The sequence below is a fragment of the Ctenopharyngodon idella genome, chromosome 12 (genome assembly GCF_019924925.1).
Source record: "Ctenopharyngodon idella isolate HZGC_01 chromosome 12, HZGC01, whole genome shotgun sequence".
Lineage (NCBI taxonomy): Eukaryota > Metazoa > Chordata > Actinopteri > Cypriniformes > Xenocyprididae > Ctenopharyngodon > Ctenopharyngodon idella.
The window spans coordinates 14,518,992-14,544,685 of NC_067231.1; the positions used below are offsets into that span (position 1 = coordinate 14,518,992).

The window sequence follows — 25,694 nt, forward strand, 5'->3', positions numbered from 1 at the left end:
TTTCCAAATAATATTATTATATATTCTAAAGCCTTTGTGGGTGAAAGTGCTGTGTATATGTGAGTGCAGGGGCAACAAAAAAACACTTCACGCTGCATTTTTTTTTCTTTTATTTTTTTCCTTTTTTAAAAAACAATAAGTTCCAAATATTCTGAAACCTGAACCCCAGCACTGACCTCCACCAGCGAATCGCTACAATCAGAGGGAAAAGAACAAAGGTTTCATCATTACATGATCCTAAATTACAGCAATGCATAGAGATCTGGTGAACGTCACCAAACCTGGTTCCCTGCAGATCCCATTAAATTGGGTCATGTAGACCAGAGCACCAGTCGGGTCAGCTTAAGTGCAATGTTGGAAGAACTAACATGCCAAAAGGGTTCAAATGCAAGGAGGTCTATGATATCTCATATTTTTTTCTCCATTTCATTTGTCGATGAAACGTGTTTGTGAAACGTGGTGCAGAAATAGCCTCATATAATGGTCATGAGTTCATAACTTTATTGAGATCGGTAGAAGTAACACTATATGGTGCCAAAAATAAGTAGTGGAGAATGTGCTTAAAGTAAAAATTTAGCCTATCCAGCATGGACAACTGGTCTAATAACTAGACCAAAGTATGGGTTTAGTTTAGCTGTTTAACGTGTGAGAAGTTGGTTTCGGGGTCCAGATTGGTCTCTCTGTTGGCAAAGGCAACAGTGCCGTGTGATGTAAAACATTTGGGTATGATGCAGTAAATGAGAGCTTAAAATTCAGTGCTTAAGAGGACCTATCAGACACAGGAACTGTTTAAATACCATTCGGCACAGGAATATGAAGAAAAAAATTTCAGCATAAGAAACAGCATATGTGCATCTGGAGTGTTTTGTGTACAGCCTTATACACAGTAAGGTTGAAGGTGCTAAATTGTGTGTCATCAAGCAATTAAGACCAAAAGCTACAAACACGAGTCCCAATGGATCTGCAGATCTGAACTGTCCAAAAAGTCTGCAGAAAATACACTGGGTGGGGTGTGCGAGCTGAGAGGGGCAAGGACCATACCCCCGCCGTTACAATTACTGCCCCCTCCTACCACGGGTATGTCCAGCCAATCCATGACATCCAGGGTGGGGTCTTCAAAGTCCAGGTTGGCTGGGTGGGGTGAGAAGCTCAGGTCACTGGTGTCCATTGGAGATGAGGGATGGTCCAGAATACTGGAAGTGCTCAGCATTTGGTTGTGGAGGTCATCGATCAACGTCAATGGGCCGTCCGGCTCCACGCCAAGGAGAGGAGCACCGGTGGTGCTCTCCAGGAAGTCCTCGAGGCGGACAGCTCTAGAGCAAGGCCTGTCCTGGGTGTCCGGGAGCTGCTGGGAAGGAGCGGGAACAGGGTCAGGGTGATGTGTGGGTGGCGAGAGGTGGAGCGGAGAAGGAGGTGGGGATGGAGTGGGTGGGCTGGAGTGGAGGTCTGACAGGGAGGGGTCTTGACTGGCTTTAAATCCAGATGAAATTTCTGCAATATGGAAAGAAGAGAGATTTATTAATATTAACATATATATTTTTTTGAAAGAAGTCTGTTATGTTCACCAAGGCTGCACTTATTTGATCATACAATAAAAAAATACAGTAAAAACAGTAGTTTTGTGAAATATTATTACAATTGTTTTCTAGTTCTATTTAAAGGGTTAGTTCACCCAAAAATGAAATTTCTGTCATTAAGTACTCACCCTCATGTTGTTCTACACCCGTAAGACCTTTGTTCATCTTTGGAACACTAATTAAGATATTTTTGATGAAATCCAAGAGCTGTCTGACCCCTCCATAGACAGCAATTTAATTACCACTTTCCAGGCCCAGAAAAGTAGCAAAGACATTGGTAAAATAGTCAGCGTGACTACAGTGGTTCAACATTAATGTTACGAAGCGACAAGAATACTTTTTGTGCTCAAAAACAAAACAAAAATAACGACTTTACTCAACAAATTCGTCTCTTCCCTGTCAGTCTTCTATGCTGTTTACGTTGCAGCGCCTCTAGGTTCTACATCAGAACGCCGGCTCATTATTGGCCGGCTCCTGCGTCAGCATCACAAGCATGCGTCGTGCTGCTCACGTGTACAGCGTCGGCCAATACGGAGTCAGCGTTCTGACTTAGAACCCGGAAGCGCTGCACTGCGTTTACTACGTGAACAGTGTAGGAGAATGACAGGGAAGAGAAGAAATTGTTGAACAAAGTTGGTAAGTGGTAATTAAATTGCTGTCTATGGAGGGGTCAGCTCTTGGATTTCATCAAAAATATCTTAATTTGTGTTCCAAAGATGAACGAAGGTCGTACGGATTTGGAATGACATGATTAATGTAATTAATGACAGAATTTTCATTTTTGGGTGAACTAACCCTTTAATGTTTTTGTGGAAACCATGATATGATTTTTTTAAGGATTCTTTGATGAATAGAAAGTTCAAAAGAACAGAACTTATTTGAACTAGAAATATTATAAATGTCTTTACTGTCACTTTCAATACATTTAAAGCATCCTTGCCGATTAAAATAATCAATTCCTTTTAAAAATATCTTACTGACCTCAAACTTTTAAAAATGGTACTATATATATTATATTTAAGACTCTTAAAAACACTTTTTACCTCCACTCTTGATCAGGATTTCGAACAAATCATCTATTTGCTGGTTGTTAGAGACATTATCCTGTAAACAGAGAATATCACCAATGTAAGAAAATACAGTACTATAAGAAAAACAGTGGAAACAGAAAAAGAAGGTGAAAGAATGAAGGAGAAAAACACAAGAAAGAAAGAATCTGAGTGAAGGCCATACTTTAAAATGTTGAGGGGGGTGAGAGTTCGGCTTTGGGGAGGAAGGGGTGAACAAAGTATGTCGATCAAAAGTTGGGCAAGTGTCCTCCTAAAACAGATGAACATGATAGGTAGAGGAAAATGGAAAAAGAAATGCTAGCTTCAGCAAAGAAGGAGATAAAGACAAAAGTAAAATTGGGTAACAAAACTAAAGTATGAGTATTTATGCAAGTGCGATACCTTAAATGAAGGGGGTGAAGAGGGTTTGTTCAGTGGGTTAGAATCCCCAGAGAAGAAGGGCTCAAAGCTGGGTGGGGCGGACACTGGCTGGCTAGACTCCTGAACACTTGTGGTTTCCAAGTGGAGCCCTACTTTCTGAACCTGGAAATGGGAAATTTCAGCATGGGTCAGCTGCAGAAAGGAGATGTAGCCTATATCCAGCTATATTCTCCTAAATACTGTAATTATGATACATATACACTGTTTTGTTAGCTCTCAATGCAATCCACAAATGCACACAGGTCATTTCATATCTGTAATTTGAATGTACAACATTTGAGACTGTGATGTTTCTGTGATGTTGATTCACAAATATAAGTCCACTGGTCTATAACTGTCTATAACTTTGGAAACTCATGCATGTTACATAAATATTTTAGAAGTGTTGTAAAAGCTCCTGTCTCATGAATAATGCTGAGGTGCCACTGGCATGCGTGTTCAATTCTGGAGTAAATCTGATGCATCTAATTCAAATTCATGCAATGATAACTCTATGTTGATTTAAAATAAGAAGAATAGTCAAAAAAAACCCACCACATTAACTAATTTCCCCTTATATGTTGAAAATAACATGCTTATCATTGCTATTTGTACATATCTGTTATACATCTTGGTGTTTCATGCCTTGTCAGAGTTCAAGTCAATAGAGAGCGCTCTATCTCATGTAAACGCTATTTTTCAGAACTGTAACAGGTTTGAGTAAGCACATCCACATTGTTATATGCACATACTTTGGAGATGGGCTCTTTGACAGCTTGTGATTGGTTGGCAGAACTAGCCATATCAGCAGATGACTGGCTAGGGAGCTTAGAAGGGGTTGACTGCAATCTCTGAAACACAACAAACCAAGGATTATGAAACGGTTTTCTACATTGATAATAATAATAAATGTTCCTTGAGCACCAAATCTGCATATTATATGATTTCTCATGTGACAGTGTAATGGCTGCTGAAAATTCAGCTTTGTGTCACAGGAATAAAATTGCATTTTAAAATATATTAAAATATATATAAATGAAATTGTTAAAATATTACAAGTTAAACTGTTGTTTAGTCACCTGTAGAGTAATCCGTCCATTAGTTTTGCTCTGAGGAGACTTTCCAGTCAGGCTTTCCAAACTATTACTGGTGAGTGCAATCAGATAACGGTTGCCATTGCTGTCAGTGACCAGCGTGGGTGTGGGGTGAGCTTTCAGGAGATCCAGTGGGAAAGACGTAGTAATTTGAGTACTAGACGGCTGATTGATGAACACCTGTGAAACCTGTAAAAAATAAAATAATTATAAGATGATGGCAAGAACTGCATAAAAACAAAATTTACAGAATGTTAACCATCCAATTCAGAAGAACCGGAAATGTCGCTGACCTGTGGTGTCTGTAACTGTGGCGTCTGTTGCTGCTTCTGATTGGTTTGTAGCTGCTTTTGTTGGCTCTGCTGGATGATGAGCTGCTGCAACTTTTGTTGCTGCTGCTGTTGCAGTAATGCTGTCTTCTTTTGCTGCTGCAATTGATTCTTCTGCTGCTGTTGTAACAGTGTCTTCTGTTGCTGCTGTTGTAGTAACTTCACCTTATGCTGCTGCTGCAGTAACTGCAACTTCTGCTGCTGCAGTAATTGTGCCTTCTGCTGCTTCTGCAGCTGTAACACCTGTGTCTTTCCTTGCTCTTGCTGCAGTTTCTGTGGGTTAATTTGCTGCTTTTGCTGTTGCAGTAACTGTGCGTTCTGTACGTTTGGTAGGTCCACCAGCATTTGCTGCTGCTGCTGCACCTGCAGCCGGTGAATCTGCTGCAGCTTGAGCAGAGTCTGCTGCGAACACGGCGTCTGGATCTTTTTCATGGGCTGGACTTGCTTCTGCAGGTCCTCTGATGTGTCCATTTCCTCCTTGACCTCTTCCTTCACCCTCACTTCCACTCCGTTAGACAGTGAAGGTATTTCAGCATTACCCGTGTTGTCTGAGACCTCTGCAGCTGCTCCGCGCTTACCCTGCTCCAGCTGAGAGCGCAGAGTCTCCACCAGCCTCTGCTTCTGTCTGAGCATGCGTGTCAGCTCCTCGATCTGCTTGTCCTTCTCCTGAAGCATTTGGTCTTTGTCCACTGCAGATCCTAACGGATCCTGACGCTGTGAGACTGGAAGCGAACCCGAGCGAGAAAGGCTGCAGGATGCCTGCATCAGCCCGAGAGACTCCTCTTTAATTGGAGATGGGTGGTCTGGAGAGGGGTGCAGGCTGAGCTGGGTGAGAGGTGAGCTAACCTGTTAAGGGAGAACCACAAGTTCTTAATAGGGATGTAAAAACTGACCTAAAATACTGAAATAAGAAATAATGATAGCTTTATGCATCACAACACTATAATGTAGTCAAGTCAAATTTATTTGTACAATTTTAAAGATTAAATTTAAATGGTTATTTCACCCAAAAATAAAAATTCTGTTATTAATTACTCACCCTCATGTCGTTCCAAACCCGTAAGACCTTCATTCATCGTCGGAACACAAAGTAAGATATTTTTGATGAAATCCAAGAGGTTTTTTTTTTATCCCCCAAAGAAAGCAACGTAATTACCACATTCAAGGCCCAGAAAGGTAGTAAAGACACTGTTAAAATAGTCAACATGACTACAGTGGCTCAACCTTATTGTTATGAAGTGACGAGAATACTTTTTGTGTGCAAAAAGAAAACAAAAATAATGACTTTATTCAACAATTTCTTCTCTCCCCTGTCAGTCTCCTGTTTACGTTCAGCACTTCTAGGTTCTGCATCAGAACGCTGACGCTGTACACGTGAGCAGCACAACATATGTGTGTGATGCTGACGCAGGAGCCGGCCAATAATGAGTCAGCGTTATGATGTAGAACCTGGAAGTGCTGAACGTAAACAGAGTAGGAAACTGACAGGGGAGAGAAGAAATTGCTGAATAAAGTCGTTATTTTTGTTTTGTTTTTGCGCACAAAATGTATTCTCGTCGCTTCATTACATTAAGGTTGAACCACTATAGTCACGTTGACTATTTTAATGATGTTTTTACTACTTTTCTTGAATGTGGTAATTACAACCTTGAATGTGGTAATTACGTTGCTTTCTATCGGGGATAAACAACCTCTCGGATTTCATCAAAAATATCTTAATTTGTGTTGCGAAGATGAACGAAGGTCTTACGGGTTTGGAACGACATGAGGGTGAGTAAATGATGACAGAATTTTAATTTTTGGGGGAACTTACCCTTTAAGTGTGTGAATTAACTTATTGTAAAGTGTTACCAGTTAATCTAAATGAAAATAGGGGAAATGAGCATGAACTAATGTATTGAATTGAATTGAATATCTAACATTGAAAGATACTAATAAATTAAACAATGGTACTGATATATTGTGCATCCCTAATTTTTTTTTGACCATTTATGCTGTGCTTCTTCAAACCCAGACATACCATTTCTCCAAACACATCTCCATTGCAGCTGGTCTCATCTGGACTCAATCCGGCCAGAGAGCGGTCGGAGGGGGTAGGAGATACAGGAGGGGAGGAGCTTGTGCTGCTGAAGCGCATGATTTGAGGTGGAGTTGTGCTGTGGACCCTAGTGGTAGCCGCTTTGGGAAAGGCAGACACTGGAGCAGCCGCGTCTTTTGTGGTTTGATGTGGGGCGGCACCAGACGACTGAACGGACACCTGCGGTAGCTGAGCAGGAACAGTTTTTTTTATAGCTGCAGCTCCTGCGGCTGATGATCCATTGTTCTGCTCCTGGTAGTTCTTCAGTCGTTCAATGAGATCGTTTTTAGTTCCCGATACTGTCAGACCCCTCAGTTTGAGCTCATGTTTAAGTTCCGCAACCTGAAAGTGAGATGAACAATCAATTTAGTTTCAAAATATCCACAGTAGAGCGCAACAGTCAGAAGTAAAAAAAAAAAAAATCCCATCAGTTTCTCCAAAGGTTGTAATATTGTGATTCATATCAGAGCTGGTTGTTTTGGTTCATGGCTTCAACTCTATATTAAGGATTTTTAAAAATTCCTAATAACAAAATAAGTAGGATACTTCTGGAACGAAAAGTCCAGTTATTGGTCCAGGTCACTGTTATTGCTTTAGTAAAAGTGAATAAATTACAACGGTTACCCACTTTGAACTCATCCAGGTTTGCAGGCAAAGTGCTGGGCTTAGCTCCTCCCACTGTAGGCTGGCTCTGACGATTGGGCCCATTCTGATTGGAGGAGACTGTCGAGCATGTGGAAATAGTCTGGGAAGGGGAGGGGCCCAGACTGGTTGGTTGCTGCTTTTCAGCAGAAAGTCTAGAATTGAACAGATTTATTTTTGTTTTATATTTAAATCAGTTAGTTGTGTCTACAGTTCTCTCGGTGGCTTTGCCTCAGAACCCAGATTATGTAATTTGTATTTAATGTATTCTGGAGCATATTTTGTTTTATCTTGCATAGGTTTGTCTGTTTACTTTATCATGATTATGCATGATTTTATGGTTAGTTGCAGATCTGTGACCAATTTTTGGGTCATGACCAACACCGGATGAGAACCACTCTAGCAGTCATACACCACTGTTCAAAAGTTTAGGGTCAGTAAGATTTTTGTATATTATTATTAATATACAATATTATTAAATATTATTATTAATTTCATAATTTTATTCAGCAAGGATGCAATAAATCGATCAAATCATTTAAATGTTACAAAATATTTCTCTTTCAAATAAACACTGTTCTTTCTTTTTCATTCATCAATGAATTCTGAAAAAAATGTATCACAGTTTCCTCAAAAATATAAATCAGCACAACTGTTTTAAAGGGTTAGTTCACCCAAAAATGAAAATGCTGTCATTAATTACTCACCCTCATGCCGTTTTACACCCGTAAGACCTTCGTTGATCTTCGAAACACAAATTAAGATATTTTTGTTTAAATCCGATGGCTCCGTGAGGCCTAGATAGGGAGCAATGACATTTCCTCTCTCAAGATCCATAAAGGTACTAAAAACATATTTAAATCAGTTCATGTGAGTACAGTGGTTCAATATTAATATTATAAAGCGACGAGAATATTTTTGAGAGAGGGGAAATGTCATTGCTCCCTATGGAGGCCTCACGGAGCCATCGGATTTAAACAAAAATATCTCAATTTGCGTTCCGAAGATTAACGAAGGTCTTAAGGGTCTGGAACGGCATGAGCGTGAGTAATAAATGACAGAATTTTCATTTTTGGGTGAACTAACCCTTTAAACATTGATAATAAATCAGGATCTGAAGTATCATGTGACACTGAAGACTGGAGTAATGGCTGCTAAAAATCCAGCTTTGGTATCACAGGAATAAATTACATTTAAAAAAAATATTAAAATAGAAAACAGCTATTTATATAAGTTTGCACTATTACTGCTTTTAATTTATTTTGATCAAATAAATGCAGCCTTGGTGAACACATGAGATTTATTTCAAATACATAACGACCCCATACCCAGACATAATATACACAAACAACACAGTAAAATGAATCCACATCCTGTGTGGTTGTACTTACTTTGGAGGGGCGGGTAAGATAGTGTGATAGTTGTAGTGCTGCTGTTGCTGGTTGATGATCTGAAGCTGAAGGAAAAGCTGCTGCTGGTGGAGGATCTTGGCGTACGAAGAGTCCAGCTGAGGAGGCGGCTCCCGGTCGTTCTTCTGGTCAGGTGGAATATACTGGTGATATTTGAGTTTCTTCACTTTGGGCTTGTTATCTTTGGGTTTCTTGGATCGATGAGAAGTCCGATCTGTGCTGGACTTGGACTGAAAAAAGCAAAGGAATAAAAAGAGAAGCATGAGTGATGAAATCACATTTTTCAGTGGTTCAGGCTGAAAAATGAAACTGATGATAGATTTGATGCTTTTGCTTTACCTTTGTATGTCCCGTTGGTGGACGGGAAGAGTTTGTCATGTTAGTTTCACTGGTTAGATTCTGTGGTGGAGAGGCATCAGATGCAACAAGTGGAGGAGGTGGGGCCTGAGTGAGAAACTACAATATATATGCTGGTTAAATACGTTATCTGATCTTGAATGCATTTCTTACATTGTCCTCAACTCTGCATTTGTTCCTTTGTAATGCACAATAATGAGCCAATTTAAAGAGACAACACAAATGGGAAAAAAAAAAAACCTTGAGCATTCTGTTTTTGTGTTCCAAAGAAGAAAAAGTCATACAGATTTGCAACAACATGATTTTCTGGGTGAACTGTCCCTTTAAGTGGAGAGCAGTGCTACCCTCTAGTTTACTGAAAGCACAAAAGAAATATTCCATTTATCTCATATTGAAAAACTGAAACAGGAATCTACCCGAGTGGGTGATAAGTCTCCATTCATATTCAGCATATCAGAGGGGGAGTGTTGAGGGGCAAGACCCAACGGAGAGTCCTGACTGCACAGGGGATCCGGTGACAGCGCATCACTACTGTCCTCATCCAATGAGGAACTCTCACCCTTTGGAGACTCTGTACCTGATAATACATTCAAGAAATTAGTTGTCTGATATGTGCATAGATACACTTAAGAAATTAATGATAGTAAAACTAAACTTGTGTTTAAAAAAAAAAAAAAAAAAAAAAAAAAAAAAAAAGTTTACTGCTAACAGAATTTGTAGCATTTGGGTTGTGAATGAACTGCTACACAATTCAAATGTAAGGGATTTTATTGAAAAGAAATTAAAGTTAAAGTCTCCTCCTTTTTCAAATTTGCAAATAATAGATATGCATTGTCGTCATTTGTGGAGAAAATGCTTATGGTGCTTAAACAGCAGCACCAACAATGCTGAACTTGCTGTAACAGTGCGTGCAACATAAATGCTGTTTGTGACAGTGGTTATACACTAACCAATGAGCGTGTGCACAGGGAGGATGTTCTTGTGGATGAGCTCGATAGGACCAGGCCGGTGGGAGATTTTATCATTGAGATCGTCTGCCAGTCGAGCTCTCTTCAGCTTCAGCTGCTTGGCCTGCAGTGACGGCTCGGCTGAAGTCTCTGCAGGTGAAACAAGTTTAATCATTAACAAATGAATCACTTCCTTCTATGTAAATACCACCTAAATTCCCCTCTGAGAGTCTACTCACTTAGTAAGTATTTTTTACATATTGATCAACTACCTGTTTGGTATAGTAACAGAAATGGAAACAATACAAAATATTATTGAAGTTACAGACAGCTCCTTCGCTCCTAAAAAGTTTAAGATGAAATAAATGGCTATGGACCCTTTTTTACATTTCCGGGGTTGTCAGAAGCAGAAGTCGTCAAAGTTGGGTAAACTTCTATATAGTGGTGAATAGATACTACAACAAAGATATACCTTGCAATCCACAGCAGCGTTAACTAGTTTTCTGAAATTTGATGCAAAATATAACTAACTTCAGATTTACTTTAGATTCACGATGTTAATAACTGTGAAAATGTCTGTTAAAAGGGGCATTGCAAGAGGCAGAAATTACATAACAGAAACATGACATGCTATAGATTAAAAAAAGTAAACTGAAATAAATATATAATAATTTAATATTACTCAATTTACATATTTAAATGAGAATGATGTGACACTCACCTTCTAGGATGTGCATTCTGACCAGTTCTGACCTCTCTGGCCGACTCCTGATCTTCCTCTTCAGGTAATCCTCAGTCTGCACCAGTAAAAGATAAAACAACTGTGTGTCAACAAAAGTGTCAAAGATGAGAAGAAAGAGAATTCTTTGTTTTAAGAGGAAAAAGAGATCACTCACGCGTGCTCTCTCCAGACTTTTCCTCTGTTCGTGGAAGGCAGCTGGACTCTTCAGAGCTGTGTACAGAAACAGAGATGGTCTTACTTTCTGATGTTCAGTCAAAGGGAATGATGTGCATATTGGTCATTGGGACTGTCAGGTACTCGATAGATTAATCAGAAGAGTATTTGAGGTTGGGTCTGGGAGATTGAGCAAAAACACCAGAACTTTTCCTGTGTGAGCTAAACTACTCCAAACAGCTGGCCAATACATACTGTGTCTTCTCTCAAACACTGCTCTGACTTTCAAGTATTCAAGTACACATGTATCTGTAAACCATCTGTGCCAACAATGAATCGTATTTGATATTGAGGAACTATATAAGAAGAACGTAAAACTAGTCATTAAATGTCATAATGAAAGGTCATACGTGCAAAAAAGAGAACATCCACTTATATTAGCCTGGCTCAAATCACCTGCTGAAAGAACAAAGGGAGTTCAGTATAATGACAGCAAATGTGTGTATCCATCTGCACTTAGGATGTCAAAATCAATATATTTTAAAAGATATAAAATAATTTAGTTTTTTTACTCTTTACACTTTTAAAAATGTAATTTTTGCCTAAGAGTTTGCTACTAATCATCTTACAGTATACCAGACAGGTATATTCCTACATTGGTAGTAAAGTATACTAGAACAGTGTATATGCAGTATATATTCACTGCTAGGGATGCACCGATAGGATTTTTTTGGGCTGATGCTGATACCAATTTTAACAAACAACTAATGGCCGATTCCGATACCAATATGTGTCACTTGCTTTCTTATTTGAAGTTTTGTCATTAAAATAGTTTTTTGATCATGTTTTAAATAAGCAAAGTTCAAAAACGCATGCATTAAATTATACTAGCTAGTTTATTGCTGCATCATCAAATAATTTCTAATGAACATGGATTGGATCCATTTAACATTCAGCAGGTCAACATAAATACAACAGAAAAAAGGTACATATGAAATAAACAGTGCTTTTTAGGTTGGTTTAACAGTAGTTTTCAGGTACAGAGTAAAATAACAATTCTTCACTGTATAAATTAAATACATATTAATTCTTTATTAAAGTTACAAAAGTTGTTTAGTCAAGAGTAGTGAGCAATTGTTTTGTCTTTTGTTGTTTGATTAACATTAAAACAGACAGCAGTGCAGCAGAAATATTAGGCTGTTGTCACTTTAAGAGCTGCACAGACACAATATACTGCTACACAAGCATTTTCTCTGTCAGCTGTTCACGTTTATTTAAAACATAACCGATTATGTTTACAATGAAACTCACCAAGAGGGCCATTTTGATGTAATTTTGTGTGAATTAGAAGAAGCGAAAGACAACTCTATTCAGTATTTGCATACTGTCTTGAGACGCTGCTTTCCGGTCGCACCCTATGGATGTGTGCAAACTTCTCACACAAAAGTGAGTAGCATTGAGTTCTCATTTGTGTTATATTTACATTTGTAAGGCTTAAAACTACACGCAAAGGACAAACTTAGAGCACTGGCCCGATCGGGACAGTGACAGTGTTGCACAGTTCAATTGTCCCAAGTGTCGTTCACGCTGACCCCGGGCAGTCCTTATTGACGAGCCCTGCTGTATTTTGTAAAGATTTCAATTTGTTTTCGCAAGTATTTAATTATTTTACCCAGAGAAAAATGTTGGATTATGCAACAGACATTACACAGATCAGTGACTTCACGCAACTAATTAATAAACCATTGGTTTGTTATATCAGCCCTTTTCATGCTATAGCTGATATGCCGATGGTTGTAAATTGATCAAAAATATCGGCCACCGATACAGCGGTGCATCTCTATTCACTACCACAACAGTGGATATTATTTCTCTAAAAAGAAGGTTGAAAATTATAAAAAAAAAACACACATGTGATTGAACTGTAATGTGAAAGGGATAATGTGAAAGCAGTAATGTGATGTAACAGCTGAGCTTAAGTAACTGAATTCATGAAATTTCCAAAACCGCAGGCTAGGGTTAGCAATGATCATCCGCCTGGTCTCTGTATAAGAGAAGTTCACAATAATACACCAACAGTACTGTACAGAAGTTTGGGGTCAGTAAGATTTTTAAGCATTTTTTAAAATGATGTCAAAAGGATCATGTGACACTAAAGGCTGGAGTAATGTAATAATATTTTACAATATTACTATTTTACTGTGTTTTTGATCAAACAAACGCATCATAAGAGACTTACCAACCACAAGTTTTTGATGGTTTATAATAGGGGACACTACAAATCTGACCTAAACAAAAAAGATTCAAGAATCCTCCCTATGTTTATACATACATTTTAATCTAAAATCTTTGATGAAGTCAGTGGACACATAATGTGTCAGCTAACCTCACACAGTTACATTAAACACTTACGAAATCTTAATCTAATCCTGCTGGCTTATGTGTGCTGTAATGGAGGGATTTTGGATTTGACATGAGCCATGAAAATGTGCATGTCTTTTAGCGTCTTGCCATTGTAAATGAATATTGTAACGGAAGTGCTTAGTGTTATATAAAGCTAACTAAACAGTTCATTTTTGGCTGAGGCTTTTAAAGAGCAAAGCTAGTGTTGCTGGGGCACTTCCTCCTTCCCACAGAGGCTGCATAGAAAGCACAGTGTGAATACTGCAAATTCTCTTGCTTGATGAGCAGAACACAGAATAAGGAAGTGGAAACAATAGAGGAAGTAGATCCACCTGATAACACAACAACAGTCCCTTTCACAATGACGGTGTTGGCAAACAACAGTCAAGTCTTCTATAGAGGACATGCGAGACCACAGCTAGTCGACTGTTACATCAATTAATGCCTGTTGGAGCCTCTATGCAAAATGCATGTTTTTTTTTTTCCCCTTTCTTTTTTCATGACAATATATAATGCATATACTGGAAGAAACATACATAGCTTAATATTTTTGAATGAGTGTTGATTTCTACAATTGTTGAAATCTTTAATTTGAATGTTGCAATATCCTTCATTACATTAACATGAAATACTTGTGACTATAGCAGTCCCACAAAAGCAACTTATTGACATGCCAACAAATAGTAAAACAGTCCCATACCAGAAGTCTGCATGTAATTGTTGATGTGTTTTGAGGCTAAATTGTATAACACAAATATCTAAGAATATAGCCATTATTCCTTGCTTTAAATATATTGCCTCAAGAAGTCACACCTAAAAATGTCTGATCGTCACAGCATACTAAATATCAATGCAAGTGGCATATGAAAACATGATGCTGGAGCTTCACTCAGAGAGCCATTTTTGCCATTACTTTTAATCAAATGGTCCAAAAAGGAATTTTTCATGGATGTATGAAGTCAGTTCCTGTCAAGTTCACACAGATGTCCTAGCAGAGTATCCAGTATTTTAAATGTAACTGTTTATTTAACCTTTATATCTAAATGTATCTTTAAAAAAGTTTGATGTATCATATTTGATGCATTAGGATTTTATGACTCGTATAGTACGATATAGTGAGAATATGGAGCTCATACTTGAGAAGGAAAAAACCCCACTAATTTTATTCAAAGGCCCAAAATAAGCAAATATGCGCAATTTGGTGTAGATGTTGCCGTTTACCATGACCTAAAGGTGGACATTTTGACAATTATAGTAAAAGGCTTGCTAAAAAGTATAAATTACAAATCAGAAGGCAGATGGCATGTAGTAGATCATGTACAAGAGGTTTTTCATCAAACTTTGATTATGTCGATAAAGGTGATGATACACGGGGGCAACTTTTTGAGCAATGTTGCCGAGCAATGTTGCTTGGGCACTTACCCATAGAGAATGAGCAACAAATTTCTATCTGGATACTTTAGATCGGTCGTGGGCAATTTTTTGAGATCCTCCAATCAGAATGCTAGCAGCCAATCACGTGACCAGCTTGGAGAACTCAGAAAGAATTCAAAGAAGATGGCAGCCTCTCAGTGGCAGTGAAGCGAAGAAAAGGAGCGTGAACTTATATCTTTTTACGCTGGTAAGTTGTCATGTGTCAACCCAAAACAGGGAATATACCTCATTTAATGCTAAAAATACCAACAGGTGTCCAATTTAATGTACGTAGGCTGTAATTTAGCCATCGAATGTTTGCAGTTAAATACTAAAAAGACGCATTCTGTTTAACGTCTATAGCGGCGTAGTGAAGGGCGTATGGCATGCGAAAGTAGCTTTTGACGTGATCGACGCAGGTTCGAATCTGCCTTTTGCCAAACTCACTCTTCTCCCTTTTCCCATCACAAATCAGATCAGAATGGCATTTATATTTAATAAAAATGAAGAAAACATTTGAAAAGTTGAAATAAAGTGCCTAACAAGTGTTTATAATAAAGTATTTATTGGGTTGGCAATAGATTTGCTCCTCTCTGATTGGTTGCTGCCAACTGTCCGTTGTCCTGTGTCTTACCAGGTTGCCCATTGACAGCAACATTGCTCAAAAAGTTGCCCCGTGTATCAACACCTTTAGAAATTCGATACAGTAGGCTTTATAGTGTTAACCATAAACTTAATTTTGCAGAATATATTTGTTGTTTCATAATCTGAAACTTCTATAATATCTTTTGCTTGAAAAGTGTGCTATATTACTATAAAATAAATTCCATTAGTTTGATATTTTGATATATAATGCACAGATACATTTTTAAGTGTAACTTAAGTGTCCACATAAATTTGGTAGCAATCATATATGCAGCCTGCACAAACATTCCCAAAAGTAATGACATAATACATTGCAATCTGCATTTGCTGCAAGTACATTCACATATGCAAACGTGTGTGATGCTCGACATAACCAGAGGAGTAAAATGTGACTTACGAGGCATGATTCCTTGGCTGACCAGCTCCTCTCGCGTCCTTCTTTGTTGTAGTTTGAGCTGAAGAACTGCATGGGGAGAGAGGAAAGGGGTTCAGATACAGAGAATGACAGACGGCTGCAGCCAGATGACTATAACAGAGCTCAACCAGTCCTCTTTCTGTTTCTTACTAACGAAAGGCTGAATGCTAAGGGGAGGGACTGTGAATTTTGAGGTTGTTTGGGTGGTTTTCATACTTCCCGTTTCACCACACTTTTTTAAACGAGAGGCAATAGGCGTTCTTCAAATCAGGAACTTGCGTGCTGGCACAACACATTGAGTAAGTTGCTCAATGACTATAAAGAGGGTGGACAGTGTGTAGACAGCTTTTGAGATTTGTTATTTGCTTTGTTCTGTGAAAAGAAGCCGTTACAGTATCATTATGTCAAATGTCATGTTGGGAGGGATGTGGCTCTTGAGTATTGATGGCATCCCGGGACGCATTAGAGGCAAGTGTGCACCTGTCAATCCTGACACAATGACATCATCACCCACATGGCACTGCTTTGTGTTCACTAGTCAGCTGTTCTGACCTTCACAGCCACTACGTCTGGGAATCATGAAACCAGAACATTGTCTGCGCCTCAATTACTGTAGTTCAGCAAGCCAAGACCTATCATTCACTTCTTTTGGATCCTTTATTTTTAAGGGTGTAAGGTGACTAAACTAATTGCTGACGTTTTGGCGATCAACTGTGAGGATGTGAATCCTGCACTTTTAAATTAGGGCCCCTTTTTGTAACAAGTTCCTATAAAATCCCAGAACACCCACTTTGTTTCTCACTTGCATATTGAATACTAAAAGTTCCACTATTTATTCTAAATTCTTCCTATTCTCACTTCATTTTAACAGCTGTTTTTTGACCACACACTCCTTAGTGCTGCTAAGCACTATTTTTGTAGCTACTGAAGAAGAAATACAAGCCCTCTCGCACCTCTCTGAGAACCTGGCCTGATACTGTCAATCAATCAGACACTTTTAAATGCCAACAGTCTCTCCATCTTCTCTTTGCCAGCCTGGAAATTTCTGTGGGAGACCTGGAAATTGTGACGTCAACATCCAGATCTTGAAACAAAAGGGAAAAAAAAAAAAAACTCAAATCATGCAGACAGCTGGGTTAATCCAAGAGCCTGTGTGTCTAGGGTCTTAATTAAACATGGCTTTTGCTGACCGTCCTCAAAATCCCTAGGCCTGGCACAGTTTACAGGTCAACCGATGCTCGCTCTTGGCTCTGTACGAGCAGCTGGGATGATCTCACCAGTAAGACACTAGAATAATCAGGTCTGACGTGTTAAGACTCGGTTTGAGCAAATAATGAAGTTAAATTCAAGGTATTAAGTTGGGTGCACACCTGGAGGGTGTTTTATTTATACTCTATAAAAGCATAAAAACAATAAGGCCCACCTTCTTTGAGGCTATGATATGCATGTCTGTCACAGTCCAGATTCACAGACATCTTATCTTGACCATTTTGGATTGGCTGATCCTCAAAAGAGGAAGTATCAATGTGAAGGCAATGGTTTGTGTCCAGCATGTTTGGATCCAGTGTTGGAAGACTCTGCAAATGTCTCAAAGTCAAAACTGATATTCCATCGATGGTCCAAAAGTGAGGAAAATGGATTGCTCAGTGCAAGGTATGTTACTCCACAACAACAATATTTCGTTTCAAATCAAAGAAATGGAGAACAGAGAGCTTCCACTTGGTTTCTTCCTCATCCAAAATCTAATCCTCCGTTTTGTCCTCTCAAAGGTGGATGCAGAGGCTCCGCAGCTGCGTCACACAGAGGCAGAAAATGAAGCAAATGCACAAAGGTGAGGACGGCAGAGCACAGAGCCTGCTCTGCACTCAGCAGAAGACATTCACAGAACAGCGTGTCTCTCGCTCTCAAACACAGAGGAGGGTCTGCCGAGTGCCAATGAATGCTCGCTTCAGCTCAGCTGTTGCCTCTCGTTTACGCTCTACAATCTGGCAGACCCCATTCACCCCCTCAGCTCCATTTCACTGAGTCAAAACCCAAATCAAACACTTAACAGGGTTATTAAATTTTTGAATATTTAATTGGGCTATATTATAGATAAGATAATATTTAATTTATATTACAAAAAATATATATATTATACTATACGGTTTGTAAGACTTAGTCTCTATGCTGTATTTATTTGATCAAAAATACAGTAAAAAGTAGGGCTGCCCCTGACTAAAGATTTTTGTAGTCGACTATTAGTCATTCATTTAAGCCATTAGTCGACTAGTCGCACATTTATATTAATTTAATTACTTAAATACATATTGAGGAGAATATTAAACCATAATGAGCGTTTAACATGTATATAGGCGTAATATAGCCTATTCCACGCTGAAGTGCATGCATAAAGCTTGCAGCAAAGCACCGGCAAAAGTAATGATTATGAATGTGTTGGGAATAAAAATAGACAATTATTTATTAACGAACTAGTGTTTTCTGAGTCAGTGTCGGCTGCAAAGATGAAGTTGACGATGCTGCCTCGCCATCTTCGCAGTAAAGTGAACGCACCTATAGAGAGAAATGCACCTTTCATACGGCTTACATAAGCAGAGAGTATTTCTTTTTGATTTGAATTGGTTTGTTTAAAAGACATTTCAAATTTTCTATAGATATATTTCTCATGTCTGTGAGGCAAGTAGCCTATACGCTGAGCTTCGGTTCATTTTTGTGACGCACTCCAATTCACAGAGAGACAGCAGAAAGCGAATCCTGTTTGTGTTCTTTATTTTACAAAGGCACGTTGTTTTCTTATTACTGTGAGTTTACACAAATAAAAGCACACCCAGTTTTGAATGATGTATTACTCTTATCTGTATGACCAAAAATGACAGAATTTTTTTTTGTTGTTTTCGCTGTTATCAGAAAAAATGCAAGTGATCACACCGGCGCCTTCATGTCTTGCAGTAGCATGCTATACTTTCAGTGTCCAGTCTTAAGTGTTGCATGATCCTTCAGAAATCATTCTAATATGCTGATTTGGTGCTCAAGAATTTTTTTTATTTTATTATTATCATCAATGTTGATAACTGTTGTGCTGCTTAACAGGTTAGTTCATCCAAAAATGAAAATTCCGTCATCATTTACTCACCCTCATGTCGTTCCAAACAGATGAAGATATTCGTAATGAAATCTGAGAGATTTTGGTCCCTCTATTTAGTCTACACAACTACCACTTCAAAAAGTTCAAAAAGAGATCATAAAACTAATTAGGGCTGCACGATTAATCGAAATTAAACCGCACGCGATTTGGCAAAGGCTGCGATTTTTATGCGCAGCTTCTCAGTGATCAGTAGTAAGCCAAAGGGCGCTCTTGCTCAGAAACTCCAAATATGCCCCACAGAAGTACGATATAATGCATGTCATTCCAGGAAATCCCTATGGGCATCATATTATTGCTGTAGCTGAATGAACAGAAGATTGAAACGCTTTGATTGATTAAACATGACTAATAAACACACGACTACAACAATATATGGAGTTCTTCAAGCCTTCTTGGGTATTTTCATGATAAATAAAGTATATTTATACTTCAGTGCTAATCGATATAGCCTTTATCACAGTATAGAATACTATATAATAATATGTTTTGTGCCTTATTCTGTGTAAGAAGCCACATCATCTCAAAGACGGATGTTTTCAAACACTCAACTGATGTTATGAAGTGAGTTTGGAGTAAAAAGTTATAGTCTTTTGTTCGACAAGAGGTTCATAAATGCTTCTCATGTTTGGAAAGGTGTTTGACGTGTGTTGCTTTTTTAAATGCACGTTATAAGCGACTCAAACTCGCAGTGCTTTCAGATGGAGCAGCATCTAAGCAAATCGGTTTAAGCCCGATTTCATGTTAAATGCAATTTATCGTGCAGCCCTAAAACTAATCCATAGGAATTGAGTGGTTTAGTCCAAATTTTCTGAAGAGACACAGTAGCTTTATATGATGAACAGACTGAATTTAGGCTTTTATTCACATATAACATACATCAACACACACATCAGATTTGGTAAACGGAAGCTCAAGCATGCTAGCTTGACGCACGAGAACCAATGAGGTTCATTCTCATGTGTTACGCACTGGTTACGCAACACGTTTGAGCTTCCACAAGCACCAATGAGGTTTGTTCTTTTGCGTCAAGCATGTTTGTTTGAGCTTCTGTTTATGGTCACTGATAAATGTTTATATGTGAATAAAAATTCAGTCTGTTGATCTGTTGAAAAATTCAAATAAAGTGATCAAGTTTCTTCAGATGGATTAGTTTTTATGATCTCTTTATGAACGTTTTGAAACGTCAAGTGGCAGTTGCGTAGACTGTCAATGGAGGAATAGAAATCTCACAGATTTTATTAAAAATGTCTTCATTTGTGTTCCGGAGATGAACGAAAGTCTTATACGTTTGGAACGACATGAGGATGAGTAAATGATGACAGAATTGTAATTTTGGGGTGAACTAACCCTTTAATATTTTTTTGGAAAGCATGATACATTTTTTTTTTTTTTCAGGATTATTTAGGATTATAATATTTTTGAATGAAAAATTAATTTGTGGTCATTTAATTTCATGAAAATGTAAAAAGATGTATATACTGTGTATATACTTTTGTTTTTCTAATTGTTAGTGTTATAAATGTTCTTTTATAAAATGTTCACAAACTACGAGCTTCTAATTGGCGTTTCTCACATGCACATCAAGTGAAAAAATAAATATAAAAAAAAAACTGAGGAACTGATCAAACCTCTCACATATGACGTGTTAACAGCAAACACATAGTTGACATTTCACAAGGTATTTAATATGGAATCCTCTCACATCGCTCTCAGAAATGGTGTCACGCGGGGCTCTCGGGAGTCCCAGCGACAAGAGCAGAGAGAGTGGAAGGAAGAATGTAGGTCTCCTTTGACCTTTCCTTTCTTTCTGGCAGATAAAGTACAGGAGTTTGCCTGTCAGGAATTGACAGGCTCACATACACCACACATATTAGACTGTTTGGCAAACCCCTTTCATCCCCCCACCCGGGTCCTCTCTCAGTTTTAAATAGTAAGGCCAGCTGGCCAAAAGGCTCTATATTCAGCTCAGTATCACCTGTGCAAGCACTGGATAAGGTTACCCTCTGCTATCCCTGTGCTACAGTTTTTGCAAACATGACTCACGCACATTTTCTAACAAACACACAAAAAAAAAAAAAAAAAAAAATTCCAAAAAGCAAAACGTTAAAGGATGCCACTTGAAAAAGTGTATAAAATATTTCTTAATCACTTAACTCTTTCCCTGTCAGCATTTTTTTTTTTTTTTTTTAAAAAGCTTCCAGCCAGCCCAGCATTTTTGATCATGTTCACAAAAATTTCATGGCACCAAGAATATTTTGTTGAATGAATATCTGAACATACAATATATCAAAAAGAAAGAAGAACCTCTGCTTTTAAACAAAAAAAAGTTTTATTCTAGTATCATGCATTCTTTCTTTAAATCAACACATGTGGGTAAGTTTCATAAAAAAGTAACATTTTGAAGAAAAAGCTGAGAAAAATCACATTTTTGTCAAAGACTACGTCTAGATCGTATTTAGAATGATGATCAAAACATAGACCGAGTAGATCGCATCCAAAACCCCCAAAGCTTCACAGTCCTATAGCTCTTCAAGGGTTTGACATTTCATTAGACAGTATTGATTTATATGCTGTGAATGTTTGACGATCGTGTTTGAAACGTTGCTTATGCAGATGTAAGCTATTGCTTGTTTCTACTTCTTCACCAGTGTTTTGATCCAGAGATTCTGTATGTATTCAGAAGATGCGGAATAGCACCCCCCTACCGTAACAATGAAAATATGGATTGCCGGAAAATTGCGTCAATGACAGAAAGCATTGTGTCGTAATTGACAAAAAATTCCGTCAATGGCAGGGAAAGAGTTAAAGGGATAGCTCACCCCAAAATTAAAATTGTCATCATTAACTTACACTCATTCCACTCATAACTTACACTCATTCCTGTATGACTTTCTCTAGAAAACAAACAATTTTTATATATATATATATATATATATATATATATATATATATATATATATATATATATATATAGATAGATAGATAGATAGATTTTTTTTTTTAAGAGAATTTTTCAACTGTTTTTGTCCATACAATGAAAGTTAATGGGGTCCAAAACAACCCTGGACAATATATACATAATTTTTCCAAATATTTCCTTTTTTTGTGATTCACACAAGAAAAAAAGTCTTATGTGTTTGAAATGGCATAAGAGTGAGTAAATGAGTACCGAATGTTAATTTTTGGGTGAACTATCCCTTTAAGAAGTTCTTTGCGTGTTAATCAGATGGCAGTAAAAATCTAGATCACTCAGCATTTAATAAATATGTTTTTGGCCACTATACATTTCGTTCAGATTAAATATGAAAATGTGTGCTCTAATGATAGACATTCATATTTTTATATTATACGGAAATGAAGGTCACTATGCAACGACTCCCCAGAGGAAAAAACATTACCGTGATCTGCTTTTAGCCCACGAGCTCATCGCTGTCATCATCACTCGGTGAGAATTCACAGCAGTTGACGCTCATGCTGTCACTGACCAGAAGGGCCCAGCATAGTGAAGTGCAGACTTACCACAGAGGAAGTCTATGCTAAGCCGACAAGTCACCACAAAGAACAAAACACCACCTTTATCAAATAAAGCACCACAGATAATAAAGCCAAAGTTCATCTGGCTCTCAGACAGATCTAAAATACCCAAATGAGTAATACCTTGTAGTTTTTATTACAAGCAATGCAAACAATTCGTTTTGACTGCCAGAACCATTGCTGGTTGATCATCATTGTCAAAAGTTAACTTATGATACAGAACTGACAGTTTTTGCAGCTGCCACATCCTCTTTGGCATTTACAACATTTATTTTGAGATTAAATTAACATGAGCTTCTTCTATAACAACCATATTTAAAGTAATGAAAACACATTTCCTCAGTCCCAAAACGGAGAGATTGATATTCTATGACATCTACACGGTTATATTTACTAAGAATCAGTTTCTTTTTACTTTTAGATATTTATACATACATACTTGCTGCTATTTTCCGTTCTGCTTTCAATCACTTACTGGAAACACCGTCATCGTTACTTGATTTCTAGCACTAGCCAGAAAAATAGTTCCTAGAGGACCAGTTTTCATGCAGTCTTCATTTATACAATGATGTAAGACATCCCACTGCCATAAAGTCATCAAAATGATAAGCACATGAGAGCCAGACACACAAAACAGGATTATGCAACAAATCTTCTCAATTTACTCCAAATTGGGTCCCATTTACAAGTTTTCATAAGAGTGAAAATCTGAAGGAATGAGAAACAGAATACAGAGAAAATCAGGCCAGCTGCCTGACTCCAGTAATAATATAAGCTGCAAAAGTGCAGAAGGGACGTTAGATTGAGCTCAACAAATGAGGTTATGGGAGGAGAGAGAGAGAGACGAGTGAAAAAGAGAGTTTCACGTACAAGCTCTCCTGTTTTTGTAAATGTGTTACATAACATCTTTCTGAACTCATTTCATCCAACCTCTCTACCTCCTGCCCTACTTTCCAGCATCTCTGCAAATCATGACTCTTGTTTTTATAGTTTTTGACATTTTCACACATTGTACCACCCTGCTATTGCTAAAACAAATGGCATTTTGTTCTCTTCCAGGCTTTACAACTCTAGTGTTGACTTAACCCTACAAAGCCAACTGTATGATATTTGATACTCAAATTTCTGAGGCCTCTAAATTATCAACATGATCAAAAAACCTGCTGTACAAAAGCATCTGCCTTCTGTTTCTGATTGGTAGTTTATTTAATTTTTAAGTAAAAGGCCTTTTAGTGTAATTCTGAAAATGTCCCTCTTCAGGTTGTGTTACCTGCAGTGAAATCTTACTGACTTTTATAAAAGTAAACGCAAGATTAAATTTTATATTGATAGCAATATTTCAAGATGAACACTTACTGGACTGAAGAAATGTAGGTTTACTTGATTATCCATATATCACTTTTAGAATCATGTTAAAAAAATGAGCATCAAATATGATATATCAAACTTGAGGAATGTTTATTTGTACATCTCCTAATCATCACTGTACTGCATTGTATTATATTTTGCCCACCACAATAAAAACTACAGAACTTTGATCATAAAACTAAGCATTTAAATATCATTAGTCTGCCATACTGTTATAAAGATCTCATAGATTTCAGTGGTGTGAAGTATTTGAGTAAATGTAATTAGTTACTGTACTTAAAGGTGCAATGTGTAAAATTTGGGAGGATCTATTGACAGAAATGCAATTTAATATACATAACTATGTTTTCAGTGGTGTATAAAGACCTTACATAATGAACCGTTCTGATTTTATTACCTTAGAATGAGCCATTTATATCTACATACACGGCGGGTCCCCTCTCCATGTCAAGTCGTCATTTTGCGCCAGCTCTACAGAGCGCATTTAGTCGCTATGTTGTTCTTCTTCTAAATCGCTCGTGTTCTTAGAGGCAGCTTGCATCGTCACTACATTGAATACGCACAAAGTAGTAGTAGTAGCAGTAGTTGTCTAGTTTATTAGAAGCAGAGACCGTTCTTTGTTAGAAGTAAGAAGAAACCTCATTGCTTGGCTGTCTAACGTACTCTCTGCTGTCTCCGACGACGACATCATTGTCTTGTGTTGGCCAGACGGCCACCGTAGCTTCTTCGAAAGGGAGGGGTGCAAGGGGTGTGCGCCGTTAGTTGCAGTTCGCAACCTCACTGCTAGATGCCGCTAAAATTCACACATTGCACCTTTAAGCATCTTTTTGGCTACTTTGTAGTTTTACTGAGTATCAAAGATATTAGCAACTTTTACTCTCTACTTGACTACATTTTTGAACAAGTATATGTACTCTTTACTCCAATACATTTGTGATGAGTAATGCAATTACTTGTTTCATTTTGCATGGCAACTAACTTTTTCTGCAGCAGTTTATTTCTAATATAAAGTAGCGATATCACCATCTAAGGGCATTGAAGGTACTATACGTACGTTTTGCCCTTACTCACCCAAACTTGTCAACAAGGTTATTTTGTGCAAATGTGAGTGCATTAGCAGGTAGTTGCTGAATCGGAACTGGAATTTGTGACTTGTGACTTGTAATGGAGTCTTTTTGGCTGTAAGGTATCTGTAAAAATACTCAAGTATGTTTTTCAGGTACTTTATGCCTCTGATTGATTTACATTACAAACTTTTTGTTTAGATTCTGTCTAAAGGTTCAATAAACTCTTCCATTTGGGAAAAAAATTATTTTTCAGACTATTATTTCATATGTCAGGCTTTACATGGTTAAACCATGCACCATGTCTTAACCAGAAGTGACACAATAAAGCAACGTTGAGCGTAGTTTTGCAAAGTTGTGCAGGGCAGCCCCACCCACTGTGAAATCCTATTGGTTCTCATAACTCTACATCAAATATCCTCTAATTAGACAGAGTTTGAGAGAAAAGTGCAGCTAAGACACTGAAAACAAGATGAAAAAACTGCATAAATAATAAATTATTATTATTATTATTAATACAAATAAATTTAATAAATAATACATTTAATACATTTACATAATAAAAATATAAAAATTGGTAATATGTTATTGGACAGATAGACCTTTGATTTGTGGTGACATTACCGATATTCACAAGAATATCTTGAAACAATGGACATTCTTTTAAACCTGAAAATCACTGCAGTAACGTCTGAGTATTTAACCCTGGCCTGTCACGACTTGTTAGCCTGGTAAGGGAGAGTCGCTAAGTTGTCACACTGATCATTATCTTCTGTCCTTTCTAAATGTGTCACTTTTTTCAAACACAGTCGGAATCTGACTTCACACTCTACTTTTACTACGTTTTTACAGGGAACTAATGACAAGCAAAAGCACATATTCCAAAAATTCTGCACACGTTATTCGAGATG

The 25,694-nt window shown here is 37.7% G+C and overlaps 1 protein-coding gene across 4 annotated transcripts in view; it reads right to left on the minus strand.

Annotated features, from left to right (window-relative positions):
• Positions 1-93: 93 nt before the first annotated feature.
• Positions 94-25,694, minus strand: part of mrtfab (myocardin related transcription factor Ab) — a 39,206-nt gene continuing 13,605 nt past the window's right edge. For 2 of the 4 annotated variants that reach the window (XM_051914054.1, XM_051914056.1), the window contains 16 exons: positions 15,655-15,720; positions 10,798-10,853; positions 10,623-10,698; positions 9,905-10,051; positions 9,371-9,531; positions 8,937-9,053; positions 8,580-8,827; positions 7,175-7,343; positions 6,490-6,888; positions 4,434-5,315; positions 4,126-4,329; positions 3,799-3,897; positions 3,029-3,169; positions 2,811-2,897; positions 2,621-2,681; positions 94-1,491 (listed from right to left, as the gene is read on the minus strand). In XM_051914054.1, coding sequence (XP_051770014.1) covers positions 938-1,491; positions 2,621-2,681; positions 2,811-2,897; positions 3,029-3,169; positions 3,799-3,897; positions 4,126-4,329; positions 4,434-5,315; positions 6,490-6,888; positions 7,175-7,343; positions 8,580-8,827; positions 8,937-9,053; positions 9,371-9,531; positions 9,905-10,051; positions 10,623-10,698; positions 10,798-10,853; positions 15,655-15,720 — 3,467 coding nt within the window. In that variant the 3' untranslated portion in view covers positions 94-937. Of the gene's footprint in view, positions 1,492-2,620; positions 2,682-2,810; positions 2,898-3,028; positions 3,170-3,798; positions 3,898-4,125; positions 4,330-4,433; positions 5,316-6,489; positions 6,889-7,174; positions 7,344-8,579; positions 8,828-8,936; positions 9,054-9,370; positions 9,532-9,904; positions 10,052-10,622; positions 10,699-10,797; positions 10,854-15,654; positions 15,721-17,095; positions 17,488-25,694 lie in introns of those variants that run through there. The other 2 variants (XM_051914053.1, XM_051914055.1) reach the window with 2 other exon arrangements.